This window comes from Chanodichthys erythropterus, unplaced genomic scaffold (assembly GCF_024489055.1).
Source record: "Chanodichthys erythropterus isolate Z2021 unplaced genomic scaffold, ASM2448905v1 ctg001550_np12, whole genome shotgun sequence".
Classification (NCBI taxonomy): Eukaryota; Metazoa; Chordata; class Actinopteri; order Cypriniformes; family Xenocyprididae; genus Chanodichthys; species Chanodichthys erythropterus.
In genome coordinates, this window is record NW_027125672.1 from 194,208 (window position 1) to 209,232 (window position 15,025).

At 36.6% G+C, this 15,025-nt stretch overlaps 2 protein-coding genes across 2 annotated transcripts; both read left to right on the forward strand.

Moving 5' to 3' along the window:
- Positions 1-363: 363 nt before the first annotated feature.
- Positions 364-5,824, forward strand: LOC137016398 (calcium-responsive transcription factor-like). The gene is made up of 5 exons (XM_067380782.1): positions 364-501; positions 932-1,064; positions 1,399-1,555; positions 4,637-4,734; positions 5,395-5,824. Exons 1-5 carry the CDS (start codon positions 471-473, stop codon positions 5,822-5,824), a joined length of 849 nt encoding a protein of 282 aa, XP_067236883.1. The 5' UTR covers positions 364-470.
- A 36-nt stretch (positions 5,825-5,860) lies between these two features.
- Positions 5,861-13,561, forward strand: LOC137016399 (uncharacterized). Its single transcript, XM_067380783.1, has 12 exons — positions 5,861-6,363; positions 7,194-8,146; positions 8,442-8,530; positions 8,628-8,738; positions 8,866-8,997; positions 9,118-9,327; positions 9,444-9,523; positions 9,613-9,697; positions 9,785-9,880; positions 9,956-10,014; positions 11,458-12,698; positions 13,467-13,561. The coding sequence occupies exons 1-12, from the start codon at positions 6,350-6,352 to the stop codon at positions 13,559-13,561; spliced, it is 3,165 nt and encodes a 1,054-aa protein (XP_067236884.1). The 5' UTR covers positions 5,861-6,349.
- Positions 13,562-15,025: the final 1,464 nt, after the last annotated feature.

Below are 15,025 nucleotides of genomic sequence, written 5' to 3' on the forward strand. Positions count from 1 at the left end.
ACAACAGGAGAAGGGGTTAACAAAACGCAGGATGCTGTTGTGGAATACTTAAAGGATATATGGTTGTATGATAGGATTTAATTTTATTTTTACTTGTTAATTTTTTTTTTTTTTTTTTTTAATTATTTTGTAAAGTAGATTCATATCCATGCTACATACTCCGATACAGTAGGTGGCGGTATGCACCTGATAAGCCATGGTTGCAATCTGCCATAAAACTAAGAAGAAGAAGAAGAAGAACTGGTAACCTGATTACCCGGGTTACGGCATTCACTAAATTCCAGGGGTTTCATTACGACGACGTAAAATGGGCGTTTCTAGAGGTATTAGTAAAACGCCCTCTTTCCAAAAAAAAGAGGTCACCGATCATGCGCAGAATACTGTTTTTTGTTTTTTGTTTTTGCGCGGGCATTTCCAATCCCAGGATCAACTCAGATGGATAATGAAGGAGGAAAAAGAGCATACCTAAGATGGATAATGAAGGACAAAACAGTCATACAGGTAGATATTTTTATGTTTTATTATCTTACAGAAGCTATTTTCGAAACAAATAAACAAACAAAAAACGTGCCGCAACGTTAGTATTTTACTTAGGGTTTACTGTAAGTTTTATTACAAATAAAACCAAAACATGGTTATTGAAGTCCATGGTAATCATAAAATAATCATGGGTTTGATAATCTGGTTTAACCATGGTATTTTTATTAAAACCGTGGTTATACAAATGGTAATCAATCCGCCAAAAACGTTTGCTACACTTTTACCATAATAAACCATCGTAATTTGATCTTAATTAATTAACTGACATTTTTGTATAGCCATATCATGCATCTTTCACCAGTTATGCTGAGTGAATATAAAGAAAAAGATAATGCAGAGTAATGCACCTCTTGAAATATACTTTGTTTATAGCATACTTTGTTTCTAACAGACTGGCTCCCAACTAATTTCAAAATATGTACATCATCGGAAGAGTACATCACAGGAATTGTTTCTTCAGAAGAAGAACTGAAACATCTACTGGAAAGTCACAAGCGTGCATCAGGCACATCTTACACAGTTTGGTAATTTAACAGTCCATATATTTACTGCATGTTTTTCCCCTTATGAGAAATATTTTTGTACTTGTTTCTGTATTATGGAAATATCTTGTGAACTTTATTTGCCATGATATAAGAAATTGATCATGTTTCAGATATATTCACTACTGAAAACACATTAAAACTATATAGTATAATTCTCTGTATAAAGAAATATGTAAGAGGATAATAGGTAGCAGAGGGTAACTCTTTACAATAAGGTCTCATTTAAGAACAGTTAAAGCATTAACTAACAGTGAGCAATATATTTACTGCAGTATTTATTCATGATTTTAATTGTCCTTTTTCCTCATAACAGGTCTGATGACAGTCACAAAAAACAGAAAGTGACACCACGATGTCTGTGGAAAGTGGAAGACTATTCAGAACATGTCCCACTCTCTGTGAAAAGAAGGGTGATATATGCTTGTCAGCACGGAAAGAACTACAAGAAGACACCCACAACAGATGATTTGGTATGTATCGCTACACATTTTGTTCACCACACTGGTTATGAATTCAGTGCAGAGGTATCCAATTCTGTTCCTGCAGGGTCACTTTCCCACAGATTTGAGTGGTTTTGAAAACCTTTATTAGCTGATTCAGGTGTGATTGCTTAGGGCTGTAAATAAACATTTCTGGAAGGTGGCCTTCCAAGTGCAAGATTGGAAACCACTGGTTTAGTTTATGTAATGCTAAAAGTTGTAAAATATAGTTTTAAACTACCTGACAAAAGTTTGAGCACAACAACAGTGTTTGTCTTTTTACCTTTCATGTTTAGAATAAGTACAGTATGAAATTACAAATCTGAGCCAAATCAAAGTGTGAGAATTGTTTAAGAAACAATGAAATGCCTGTCAATTACTCAAAAATTTTTTTTTTTTTTTTTTTTTTTTTTTGAGAACACAAAAGAGTCTCTTTTTAATTAATCAGAGATTTATGTCTCTCCACTGATAGCTACAGTAAGTAATTTCCCATTTCAAGCTCCAGAAAGAAAGTAAAGACTTCGTTAGAGTAATCCATGTGACTCTAGTTGTTCAACCTCAACAACATTTTTTTTTTTTTTTTTTTGGCTTTGTTTGCTCACACAAAAAAAATTATTTCACATTAACAGAACATGCATGCATCTGGTGCTCTTGTAAACGTGTTGGAAATGCATTTTCTGTAAATAAAGTGGCAAAAAGTGTTCTTTTTTTAATGCGAACAAAGCACTTACATTGTTTCATAAACTTAAGTTTAAACTATGAAATTGAGGTTAAAGTTGATGATGTCTTTACTACCTTTCTGGTCCTTGAAAGTGGTAGTTGCATGGACTGTGAATGGAGGGACTGAAATCTCTGATTTCATAAAAAATATGTTTTGTGTTTATTATCTTAAGATGAACGAAAGTCATACAGGTTTGAAACGACATGAGGGTGAGTAAATAATGACTGAATTTTAATTTTTGGATGAGCTAGCCCTTTAGTGCCAAAAATGTTTAAAGGTACACTATGTAATTTTTGCCACTCTAGTGATTAATAAATAAAATTGTATGCATCTTGCAGAAGAACATTGCAGCTGGAGCTACTCCACAGCAGTTGGTGTCTCACTTGGTCTCAAATAGTTTGAATAAGTAAACATTTATTACAGGTATACTGTACTGATTCAGGATAAGCCAAAAACATGGTTTAGAAGATGTATGGTGTATTCAACCATTATATAAATGTTGTAAAAAAAGATATATAGTGTGCCTTTAAAATGTATAAGGCCATATATTTGCACAGTTTATATTTGTCAACATAACTAATTTTTACCATTTGAGCATAAAACATTTGATCTTTTTTTTGTTGTTTTATTACATGCAGGGGAACTGGATTTCTGCCATCATTCTGCAGAATAAGAAGCATGTGTACTTTACGAATTCATATACAGTGCCCCCCATAAGTATCGGAACAGTAAAGACAAAATTGTTCTGTTAGCTGTGGTGTCAAGACATCTATAAATATGATTCATATGAGGCAGAGGTACAGAATGTCACATTTTATTATTGAACGTTTCAACACTAAATGTTTTACCAACCAAGTACAACACTTTTAAAGTATCAACCCTCTACCTAATGTGAGCAGAAGCATTGGGACAATTTAACTTAAAGTAAATGCTTTTGTGTAAAAGCTAATATTTAATTGTGAATCCCTTGCAAGCAATCACAGGAGTGAGTCTGTGACCCATAGACATCACCAGACTCTTGGTTTCACACATTTTCAGGCCTTTAATGCAGCCATTTTCAACAGTTGCTTCTTTCTGCCTTTAGTCTCCTCTTCAGCTGCTGAAATGCGTGTTCAATAGGATCTGGAGACTGACTTAGTCAATTTAAGAACCCAAAATTTCTTTACCATGACAATCTTGACTGAGTTGGCAGTACTAGTGTTTTGAGTCATTGTCCTGTTGCCATATGAAGCACTCCCCAGTGAGTCTGTGGTATCTTCTTGAATGCTGGTAGGCAAGACACTTTTGTACACTTCTGAATTCATTCTTCTGCTGCCATCATTGAATAACTCCTCAATAAAGATGATTGAGCCTGTTCCAGAGGCAGACATGCATGCCCATGAAATGACACCACCTCCACCATGCTTTCAAGATGAGCTTGTATGCCTTGGATCATTTGCAGAATTCTCCACACTTTCTGCTTTGATCCCACTTTGATAAAGGTTAATCTTTGTCTCATCTGTCCATAAAACTCTGTTCTAAAACTCTACTGGCTCATCTCTGTGTTTTTGCAAATTCTAATGGGCTTTCCTATTTTTGGTACTGCTCAGATGTTTGATTTTGCTGTGTAGCCTCTGTAATTCTGTTGGTGAAGATTGTGAGACCATTCCCCCAGCTTTCTGGAGGTTGCTGGTGATTTTACTGACAGCTATTTTAGAGGTTTTTTCATAGTCCTTGTCAATTGTCTGTCATGACCTGGTCGTTGTTGGTTGCTGAAGCTTGCCAGTGGTATCTATCTTTTTCAAGACATTCCAAGTCAATCTCCAGATTTAAACCTATTGAAGAAGCATTTCAGCAGCTGAAGAGGACACTAAAGACAGAAACTCCCCAAAACAAGCAATCATTGAAAATGGCTGCATTAAAGGCCTGGAAAACCATTTCAAAGTGTGAAACCAAGAGTCTGGTGATGTCTATGGGTCACAGACTTGCTCTTGCTCTTGTGATTGATTGCAAGGGATTCACAATTAAATATTAGCTTTACACTTTTAGATTTACTTTAAGTTAAACCATCCCAATACTTCTGCTCACATTAGGTAGAGGTTTGACACTTTAAAAGTGCTGTACTTAGTTGGTAAAACATTTTGTGTTGAAACAGTCAATAATAAAATGTGACATTCTGTACTTCTGCTTCATATGAATAATATTTATAGATGTCTTGACACCACAGCTAACAGAACAATTTTGTCATTACTGTTCCAATACTTATGGAGGGCACTGTATGCCAAATGAAAATGTTTGTTCACTGACAAATGAATGTTAGTGTCTGGCCCAAAAAATATTTAATTTAAGCTTTATGTTCTTTTGTTCTGCAGTATACTGAACATGAATACACAAGAAGAAAAAGGTTCCATATTCAAAACAGCAAGAAAGTGGATTGCCCAGCAAAACTTTATGTCCGCTATGTAGTAAGGTAAGTTTTACATTAGCATGGCTTTATATACAGTTTACATAATATGTAGACAGGAATACATCTTTAAAAATGATTCAGATATACAAAAAAAGTTTGAAATAAAAAGCAATTTCTCTTCTTTAGTAAATATTAAGTAAACGTTTTTTCATCTTTTTTTAATGTAGCTTTAAAACAGTGGGAATAGTGGGTCTCATTCACTAATTCTCATCTTAAAATGTTTATAAGGCCATTACGAGTATTTGATTTCTTTTTATTAGTTCCTATGTTTTTCAGTAGATTTAGAATGCATTTTAGAATTAAAGTTATTGATGAAAATGTTCATACACAGATTTCATGCACAAATTTGTGCATTGCTTAGTGAAAGAGACCCAGTGGTTCTCAACTGTTTTTGCTTAGTGCCCCTAGTTTGACATCAAGTGCTGATGAATCAACCTGACTACAGTTTTGTAACTACAGTATTTCTTCCATGTTTTTCATGACTCTGTATAAACAGACTCACAATTGAGAAACACGACTTTAAAGTTTATATATTTACATATTCTGTAAAATCAATTAAATTAGTGATGAATTGCATATTTCTTGTGTCGTCTAATAAAAGGGTGGTTCAACATATTGGATAATTATTGAATGGATATTATTAAACAAAGTTGTTGTTCACAGATATGATCAGTTTGCTGTGACTAAAACAAGTTCTAGAACTGAAAGACAAGTGGCAATTAAGGGTGTTCTGGAGTCATTAAAAGAAAAAACCACCGTCACTTCAGAAATTATCCATGTCAAAATACCTTTGGAAGGGGCACACAAAAACCACAACACTTCACAAAACTGTCATTTCTCAAATAACATCCATTACATGGTGCGTGACAAAATACAGGAATATGTGTCACTTGGAATAACCTCAGTTCCTTTCCTGAAGAAGGTACTGAAAACGTTTGTCCAGAAAGAGCTTTCAGAAATGGGAAGCGTTCTACCACATCCACAAGACCCATCGTACTACCCTTCAAGCCATGTTATCCAAAACCATGTGCATCAAGCCTTAGTTTGTGGAAAATATTCTGGCTTTGATCAACTGCAGGTAGAAAAAAATTGATGAATGGAAATTAACAGATCCAAATGCCAAGTTTTTCTTTCGGAAATGTACAGAAAACAACATCGAGCAGACAGTTCTGAAGTTTGAAGTGAAAACAGAAGAACAAGGATTTCCAGTCTCTGAAGACTCTGATTTGGAGAGTAACATCACACAGGAGATAACATCTTCACAAGAAACTTTCTTGTTTATTCATCAGAATGCACAACAACAGGAATTACTTAAGCGTTATGGAGATATGGTCCTTCTTGATGCTACTTACAGAACAACCAAATATGCATTGCCCTTGTTTCTTCTTGTTGTTCGGACAAATGTTGGATACAAGCCTATCGCTGAGTTTATATGTGAAAATGAGACAACTGCTGCAATAACCGAAGCCCTTAACATCTTGAAACAGTGGAATCAGCATTGGGAGCCAAAATACTTCATGCTTGATTACTCACAACAAGAATATCAAGCTTTGAAACATGTATTTCCAAATTCTCAGAACTATCTATGCTCATTCCATCGTGAGCAAGCTTGGATGCCATGGACAAAGCAAGGTATGGATGAAATAAACTTTCATTTGTGATGTATAAAATATTGCGCTGCATTTAAAATTTACTCCTGAAAATATGGGCCAAAGTCTTGATACATGATTACAAAAAAAAAAAAAAAAAATACATTGTTGCTATTTTTCCCTCATTATTAGCAGTACACCAGTACAGAATTTACTTTCAGTAAATTCAGTAAATCTCAGTTTATTCAGGTTTTAGAAATTGCTAAGTTTGGCAATTCCCAAATTGCCATAGCCTTTCACAGCCTACTACCCTTGGACCTATTTGATTATTATCATTTTATTTATTTATTAATAACAGATACTTTTGGATTCCAACAGGACAATAGACCTGTTATATTACATCTTTTTTTCTTGCAATAGCCAAGCCTGTTTATTAAAAGTTAAGTTGTATCACTTTTCCAATGACTTTTAATCTCCCATGTACTCTCCCTGACAGCCAAGAACAAGTTGTCTCTCTCTGAGCAAAATGAACTACTTGACCACCTTCGTGACATAGCTAGTGCCCCAAGTGAAGCAGCTTGTGATAGTGAGGTTGAAAGACTGAAGGAGAGCAAAGTTTACAAATCCCTTGAAGTCAAAAATTATGTTGATAAAAGGTGGTTGTGTGTTCAGGAGGTGAGGTACTGCACTGGACATGTTCTGTGTTCCACATTTCATGTTCAATAGTTGTACATTAAAACAGGTAGAAGGTAAAGGACAGGCAGGCATTTAGAGCACTTCCACTCACTTTGCACTTGATGTTTCTTTGTTCCGTTCTTCCTACAGAACTTACTTGTATCAAGCTAATTTCATTGTTTTTGTTGTTTTCTAGAGGTGGTGTAGGGCCTATGCACCGCATGGGTTCTCTGTGGCAGTTACCACCAACAATGGAGTTGAGGCACTCAATAAATCATTGAAGAGCTTCTACCTCAAATTTTCTGGCACAGGAAGTCTGTCATCTCTGCTTGAAACACTAGTATGTGAGTTTGTCCCAGAGCAGTTGCTGTCATACAGTAGACTCAACTTCATCTACAGTAGTGAATGCAAGACTTACAATCCAGCTGTTCCAGCATTTCTGAAAGACAGACCAAGAAGTTTTGTCAAACATTGCTTGAACAGTATCAAGGCAGCTTCCAGCTATTCCAAAGAACACGTAAAAGTGCTTGGAAAGGAATCTTTTAAGGTCAAGAGTGAGACAACTTCTGCATGGTACAAAGTAGAACTTGGTGACTCTGAAAAATACCCATCATGTGAATGTGTCCTCTTCAAAACAACGTTCTTACCATGCAAGCATTTCTTTGCCATTTTTAGGCACACTGACAAAACGTGGGTTGATCTTAGCCCAGAGTACCGTCAAAACCCATATGTAACTCTGGATTTCAATGTTGCTTTAACACAAGATCCCCAGTGCAATGAAATCAGCAATCAAGAAGACCTCTGCTTTGATGTTTTTGATAGTCCTGTACCATGCACGGGGAAGCCGAAAGTAAGTAGTAAGTCACAGTCATCAGGTGTAGCAGTCGATCAGTGGCATCTACGTGAAGAGCTGAAGACTTTGCACGACATTTCATATATTTGCACTGATAAAGAAGCTATCAAGAATGCATCCAGAGTTGTTCATGACCTTTGTGAGACCCTGAAATCCTGTTTACCCAAGGAAGATGGCCTGGTTCTCCAGCAGCAAGAACCTGCCAAGAAAAATCTTAGAGCTTTACCAAGTCGCTTGAAGAAAGTCAAACAAAAAACATCCAGGAAACGTAAAACAGTGGAAATAGGTGCAAATAAAGGTGTGTATTTGACTTTCATTTACAATGTTTGTTAAAAGTGTTATATAGAATACAGAAACTAAAAATGACATTTGTCATCCTTTACTTACACTCATGTTGTTCCAATTTGAATTTGTATTCCAAAGATTATCTTGAGGGTGAGTAAAGGATGACAGAAAAGTAAAAATTTTGTGAGCAATTCATCTTACCTCAAACAGTACCTGATGCTGGTATTTTTATATGCTTATTTTTAAAATGCCTTTGTGTGTTTCTCATGTAAATGTAATGTTTTGATTTTAATTAATTTCATTATCAGAGGATACAAATATCCATAAAAAGTCAAAAACAAATATCCCAGAATCCCAGAGGACAGAAGACACAGAGATGGACAAAAACTCTGTTCAGGTAATATACACTTCTTTATCTTACTCTGTTGTTTTTACAGAAAATCTCACTTGAAATTTAGCAAGTTGTTTTGTGCATTTGCCTTGACATAAAAAAGCCATGTGGTGTGGATCTTTCTGAAGATGAATTGACACAAGCGACCACAATGACACATGGTGACAGATTTTCTCATTTGTACCATAGTGAGCACTTACCCAGGCTGTCAGAGGTGAAATTTTATATTTATGTGATAGTAAAATTCTAACGATGATTAGAGCGTTTTGTAAATAAAGTTTGTCCACAGATCAAATTATTTTAGCTTGTTTTTTAAGTTTTTCTGTTCTGTTTATGTGTAGGACATGTCATCTGAGGTGAATGATACTCTGGCACTACAAGACCCAAACCAGGTGATCAGCAGAGCCTTCAAACTGTGTATTACACAGGGTGACTTGGCCACACTGAAGGAGGGTTGCTGGCTTAATGACAAGGTAAAAGTTAGAAAAATAAATTGACTATTTACTTAAGATAAATGCCTTGGCTGAATGTGACCAATGTCATGCATTCCTAATAATTTTTTAAATATTTTTTTTCTATCTTCTCTTTTCAAGGTTATCAACTTCTATTTGTCCTTGCTAATGAAAAGAAACAGTGATCAGCTGGGAAGCCTTAAAGTCTTCTCTTTCAGCACTTTCTTCTACTCAAAGCTTCAGAGCGGTGAAGGCCATGCAGCAGTGAAGAACTGGACAAAAACTCAGGACCTCTTCCTCTTTGATCTTGTTTTTGTTCCTTTGCACCTAGGCATGCATTGGGCTTTGGCTGTAAGTCATTTATAAGTTAGGATGCACTGTTTTATATTTACATGTTTTTGAAAAGTGTAAAACACTATTTATGATTTTCAGTTTGTCTTGTTACCTATATTGCTTTGAACCACCAGGTAATTGATTTCAAATCCCAGACCATACAGTGCTATGACTCAATTGGTCAGAGACATGATGATATCTGTCACATGTTGTTGTGAGTGTCTTCTTATTTTTTCTGTTATTCTGTGGTTTGATCATTCATCTTTGAATATCTACATATGCATCTTCTGTTTAATTTAACAGAAAGTACCTCACAGAGGAGCACAAGGTCAAGAAAGGCTGCATCATGGAGGCTTCCAGGTGGACCATCGGCCGAATGAGAACTTATGTATGACACCATATAATGAATTATATGGATCTTCTTTCAATTAAGTGTCATTTTAAGACTAAATATTCTGCTTAAAATTGTGTCTAGGCAATTCCTAAACAGGTGAATGGCAATGACTGTGGTGTTTTTGTCTGTAAATATGCAGACTTCCTTTCTCAAGGAAAGCCACTCACTTTCAGACAGGTACTGTTCTGTTCACACCTTTAATCCTTTAAGCATTTTACTATACTCTTGATTCATTTGTCTCTTTCTCTGTAGTGTGACATTCCACTCTTCCAAAAAGTGATGGTTTGGGAGATAATACATGAGAAGATCCTGTAAGCAGTGAATCAACTAGTTCTTCAAACATCATCAAACATATTATGTTCTATCTGTGTAAATTAAATTCAGAATGGAATTAACTGAATAATAATTCTGAATAATTTCTTTACAAGCAATTGGCTGAAAATAGAGATTAATAAAAATCTATAAAATGGCAAAATGGAGATTAATAAAATCTGAGGTTTAACTACAGATTTGTATTGTGTGATAACTCCATGATAGAATTGTAAAGTCAGTAAGCTTACTGAAGTGAAATGGGTATTCCATAACTGAATAGTATATTGTGAACATGGAACAATCAGGACCAGTATCTGAACTTATAACATTATTAATGTAATTTTAACTGTATTAATGTAATTTGACATGAAACACCAGAGATCAGGACAGGTATATGAAGTCATAACTGTATTAATGTAATTTGACATGAAACACCTGAGATCAGGACAGGTATATGAAGTGTGGAATTACAAATTTAAGAATCTGTTTAAAATCTGCAGATCCTACATCCTGACCATTTGGCAGGACAAGCTCAAGATACAGCAGTGCTTTTGTCTCTATGATAATGTAAAGGTATAGGTGATACTGCCAGACTGATTGGATTAGCACCTATGCATTTGAATGACACAGTTATGCTGATTAGACCATGGCTGGGAAATGTAAGCAATGATCTGATTCCTGTACTGCATTTGCATCCTTTGTTTAGATTGTCCACACCTCTACTCTATGTATCCCTCCCCCTTGAATGTATATGAACTACCAAGTCACTGGTTTAGTTAGATTTTGGATGACCACAGCGACGCACAGCGTGTTTCTCAATAAAGAGTAACTTCTGCTTCAAGAGATCCCAAAGTCTCCTGGTCTATGCTTCTGAGATTTCCAACAGTTTTGGTGCCGTGACCCGGATAGAGCTTCTCATCTCAATCCAGATTGAAACTTCAAGCACAACAAAGATCTGATCCAAAGGAAGATCCAGGCTGAATTTTCCTGTTCACCCAAGGGTTGGTGAGTGATACTCTATCCAAAAGAACCATTAAGACCAGTTGTTATCCTCTGCGCCGTCAGAGAAGAGTTAACAGACAGCTGTAGGGTTTGGTTAACTAAGTTATCCTCTAAAAATGTTCTTTTAGAGATGAAGTTTATCCTCTGTTTAGGCAGGGAAGTTTAGCATCACATGCTAATAATTAGGTATCCTCTGTTCAGGCAGGGAAGAATTAGTGTAAAGTGCTAATAATTTGTGTTGTCCTCGGTTTTATCATGGAAGGTGGTGTGTTAACAGAATAGCCATCCTCTACTTTGCTAGAGAAGAAGGTTCATCCTCTGTTAATTCAGGGAAGGTTACAGTTGTTACAGTGTGTTAGCAAGTTGGTTCTACTCTGCTCACCAGAGAAGGTTGAATACATTACGATGTGTATTAACTAGGTTAACCTCTGCTCTGTCAGGGAAGTGTTGAAGTGTATTGTTGTACCAGAAAGACATTACACAATGTTGAGAAAGAACGCTAGACTTATTCCAACAACTGAGAAAGGTGGACTAGCTACTCCTTTATGGACAGATAGTGAGTTCAAATCAGTGTTAGGAAAGCACATGGACTCAATAGTGACTGAGTCAGTCAGATTGGATTTGACAAAGAAATTTGGGATTCATCCAGAAAAAGTTTGGTCCATTGAAGAATGCAAAAAGGTACTTGGTGCTTGTATTCGGAAGAAAAATATGAAGGGCATTATCTGCTGCCACAGAGAATTTACTCTATCCATTGCACAAGAACAAATCCAACATATTGCTAAGTTAGAAGAGCAGAACAAACAGTTGCACACTAGAGTGTCTCGTCTCACTCAGAAGTTGGGCCTTAACAAAGCCTCAACCAAATGTGACTCAAAAGACCAACAGTCAGATGAAAGCTATCCTGACTTACAGTCTTTCTGTAGACTAGAGGGCAATAGCAATACTGGATTCATGGATAGAGATGTAAAAGCAGTTGAAGTGTGTGGAGTGAGACAAAAGGCTCAGAGTAGGGCAAAAGGGGTTGACACAGTTCCATCTGTAACCCCCATACTGCAGTTACAAGCAGTCAGTACCGCAATAGGTCCTGAAGACATAGAAAAATTTCTATGCACTGATGGCAAATTCTCAGCAATTCTTTCTGAGTTTAGGACAGAGTTGTCCAGAAAAATGAAGCTCTATGATATGTCCCTAGCTGAAGTCACACAGCTAATGTCACAAATCCTGAAAGAGTCAGAATTCAATGATTTTGAAAGTGCTGTAAATAATTCTGAGTTTCAGCATTCCAGCAAAGGCGAATTGAGAGAAGGAGTTCTGAGAGTGTTACAGAACCTTGTTGGACCAAAGGTAGACTGGTCAAAGATCACTAGTTGTGTACAGAAGGATGAAACTGTAAGTGAGTACACTGAAAGATTTTGTCAGTCAGCGGCAGCATACAGTGGAATAGTTGACACTCCAGAGAAGGTGTTAGAGGATAATGGACCACTGGTCCGCATGTGGTTTGATGGGCTTTCATCAGAATACAGAAATGCATTGCCTTTCTTAGACCTCACATGGTCCAATGGAACCCTGCAAAACAACTTGGATAGGTTAGCTATTTGGGAAAGAGACTCAGATGTCAAGACAAGAGTAAAGATTGCAGCAGCATCCTTTAAGGTCAACACAGAGAATCGACAGAAACGTAAATGTCCTAAGAGAGAAGGCAGATGTCATTACTGTGGTAAACCTGGACATTGGATGAAAGAGTGTAGGAAAAACAAAAAGACATTAAAAGAAATGAACAGCTTTACTCAGCTCCTACTCAGTCTACTTGCTACACTGAAACTGCCCCTCCCCTCTTCTCCAAACTCTTGGAGCAGCAGCTTGCTGACATGCTAACCATTTGGGCTGTGAGTGCTTAATTTCCCCAGTCATTTACAAGAAAGCTTAAAGACTCATTCTGAACAAAAGAAAGTTGACTATCACTTCCACCATTTGGGGAAACAGGTTAAGTATACTCACAGCCTTAAATGTTATGCTACAGCACACTCCATTCACTTGTCCATCCTCAATGGGGTATGATGTCTGCTATGACTGATGTTTCAATGGAAGATGGAGATGTAGCACCTTAAATTTGGAAACTAACTACAGGGAGAGAATAGGACACACAGACCAGTGAGGAGCCCAGGGAAGAACCGAAGTGCATAAGGCCTCGGGGGCTAAACCCTGTGGTGAAGACTTCCTCATAGGTTTCCCCCTCTCTCAGTTTATCCCCACCTTACTGGTCTATAGGTGTCAAATTGATTAAGACTAGGTTAAGAAAAAGAAGAACAAAACCACTATACGATCACTAGAAGTTTATGATGATCACAGTTAGACAGAAAAACTATAGGATCATCAGAGGTCTAACGTACTAAAGTCTATGCATGAATACTGCTGGTCTGCTTTTTCTTTGTTTTCTTGTGTGCAGGTATGTGTATATGCCATGACGTCTCAAGCAGCACCTGGTGTAAAGCATCACCTCAGATAACCATGAACAACCTTCATGATGACGGAGTCATCTAAGCAACTCGGAGTTGCACAACGACAAAGAATCATCTTGGGACAAACATGGAAATGGACTCTACAGGGAACAGACTCCACAGCTATTCAGGCACCATGGACTTTTAGGACTTCCACGCTTATGCTACATGGTTTTTCTGTGTCATCATGTAGTTAATACAACATGTTACCACCCTGCGTTGTATATGTGTGTCAACAGTATACTCAAGTTAAAGAACAACACTTATGTAAATGTTGGACACGACACAGAATAAGATGTATGTGCCTGTAACTGTTACAAGTTGCATGACTGGAAGATGGAACTTATGTTAACAAACATATGTTATAGAAGGGATTTAAGAAGGTTTAAATTTGTATTATGTGAGAGTTATTAGAACTCTCAAAGGGGGAACTGTGGAATTACAAATTTAAGAATCTGTTTAAAATCTGCAGATCCTACATCCTGACCATTTGGCAGGACAAGCTCAAGATACAGCAGTGCTTTTGTCTCTATGATAATGTAAAGGTATAGGTGATACTGCCAGACTGATTGGATTAGCACCTATGCATTTGAATGACACAGTTATGCTGATTAGACAATGGCTGGGAAATGTAAGCAATGATCTGATTCCTGTACTGCATTTGCATCCTTTGTTTAGATTGTCCACACCTCTACTCTATGTATCCCTCCCCCTTGAATGTATATGAACTACCAAGTCACTGGTTTAGTTAGATTTTGGATGACCACAGCGACGCACAGCGTGTTTCTCAATAAAGAGTAACTTCTGCTTCAAGAGATCCCAAAGTCTCCTGGTCTATGCTTCTGAGATTTCCAACAGAAGTCATAACTGTATTAATGTAATTTGACATGAAACACCTGAGTTCAGGACAGGTATATGAAGTCATAACTGTATTAATGTAATTTGACATGAAACACCAGAGATCAGGACAGGTATATGAAGTCATAACTGTATTAATGTAATTTGACATGAAACACCAGAGATCAGGACAGGTATATGAAGTCATAACTGTATTAATGTAATTTGACATGAAACACCTGAGATCAGGACAGGTATATGAAGTCATAACTGTATTAATGTAATTTGACATGAAACACCTGAGATCAGGACAGGTATATGAAGTCATAACTGTATTAATGTAATTTGACATGAAACACCTGAGATCAGGACAGGTATATGAAGTCATAACTGTATTAATGTAATTTGACATGAAACACCTGAGATCAGGACAGGTATATGAAGTCATAACTGTATTAATGTAATTTGACATGAAACACCTGAGATCAGGACAGGTATATGAAGTCATAACTGTATTAATGTAATTTGACATGAAACACCTGAGTTCAGGACAGGTATATGAAGTCATAACTGTATTAATGTAATTTGACATGAAACACCTGAGATCAGGACAGGTATATGAAGTCATAACTGTATTAATGTAATTTGACATGAAACACCTGAGATCAGG

What these genes read in the sequence shown, in the direction of transcription:
- LOC137016398 (XM_067380782.1), top strand. Translation starts at nt 471, where the DNA reads ATGGATAATGAAGGACAAAACAGTCATACAG. An exon ending in AGGACAAAACAGTCATACAG is followed by an intron (nt 502 to 931) that starts GTAGATATTTTT and finishes TGTTTCTAACAG; the next exon opens with ACTGGCTCCCAACTAATTTC. An exon ending in TATGTCCGCTATGTAGTAAG is followed by an intron (nt 4,735 to 5,394) that starts GTAAGTTTTACA and finishes TGTTGTTCACAG; the next exon opens with ATATGATCAGTTTGCTGTGA.
- LOC137016399 (XM_067380783.1), top strand. An exon ending in TGGACAAAAACTCTGTTCAG is followed by an intron (nt 8,531 to 8,627) that starts GTAATATACACT and finishes GACATAAAAAAG; the next exon opens with CCATGTGGTGTGGATCTTTC. An exon ending in ATAATACATGAGAAGATCCT is followed by an intron (nt 10,015 to 11,457) that starts GTAAGCAGTGAA and finishes CTGCTCTGTCAG; the next exon opens with GGAAGTGTTGAAGTGTATTG.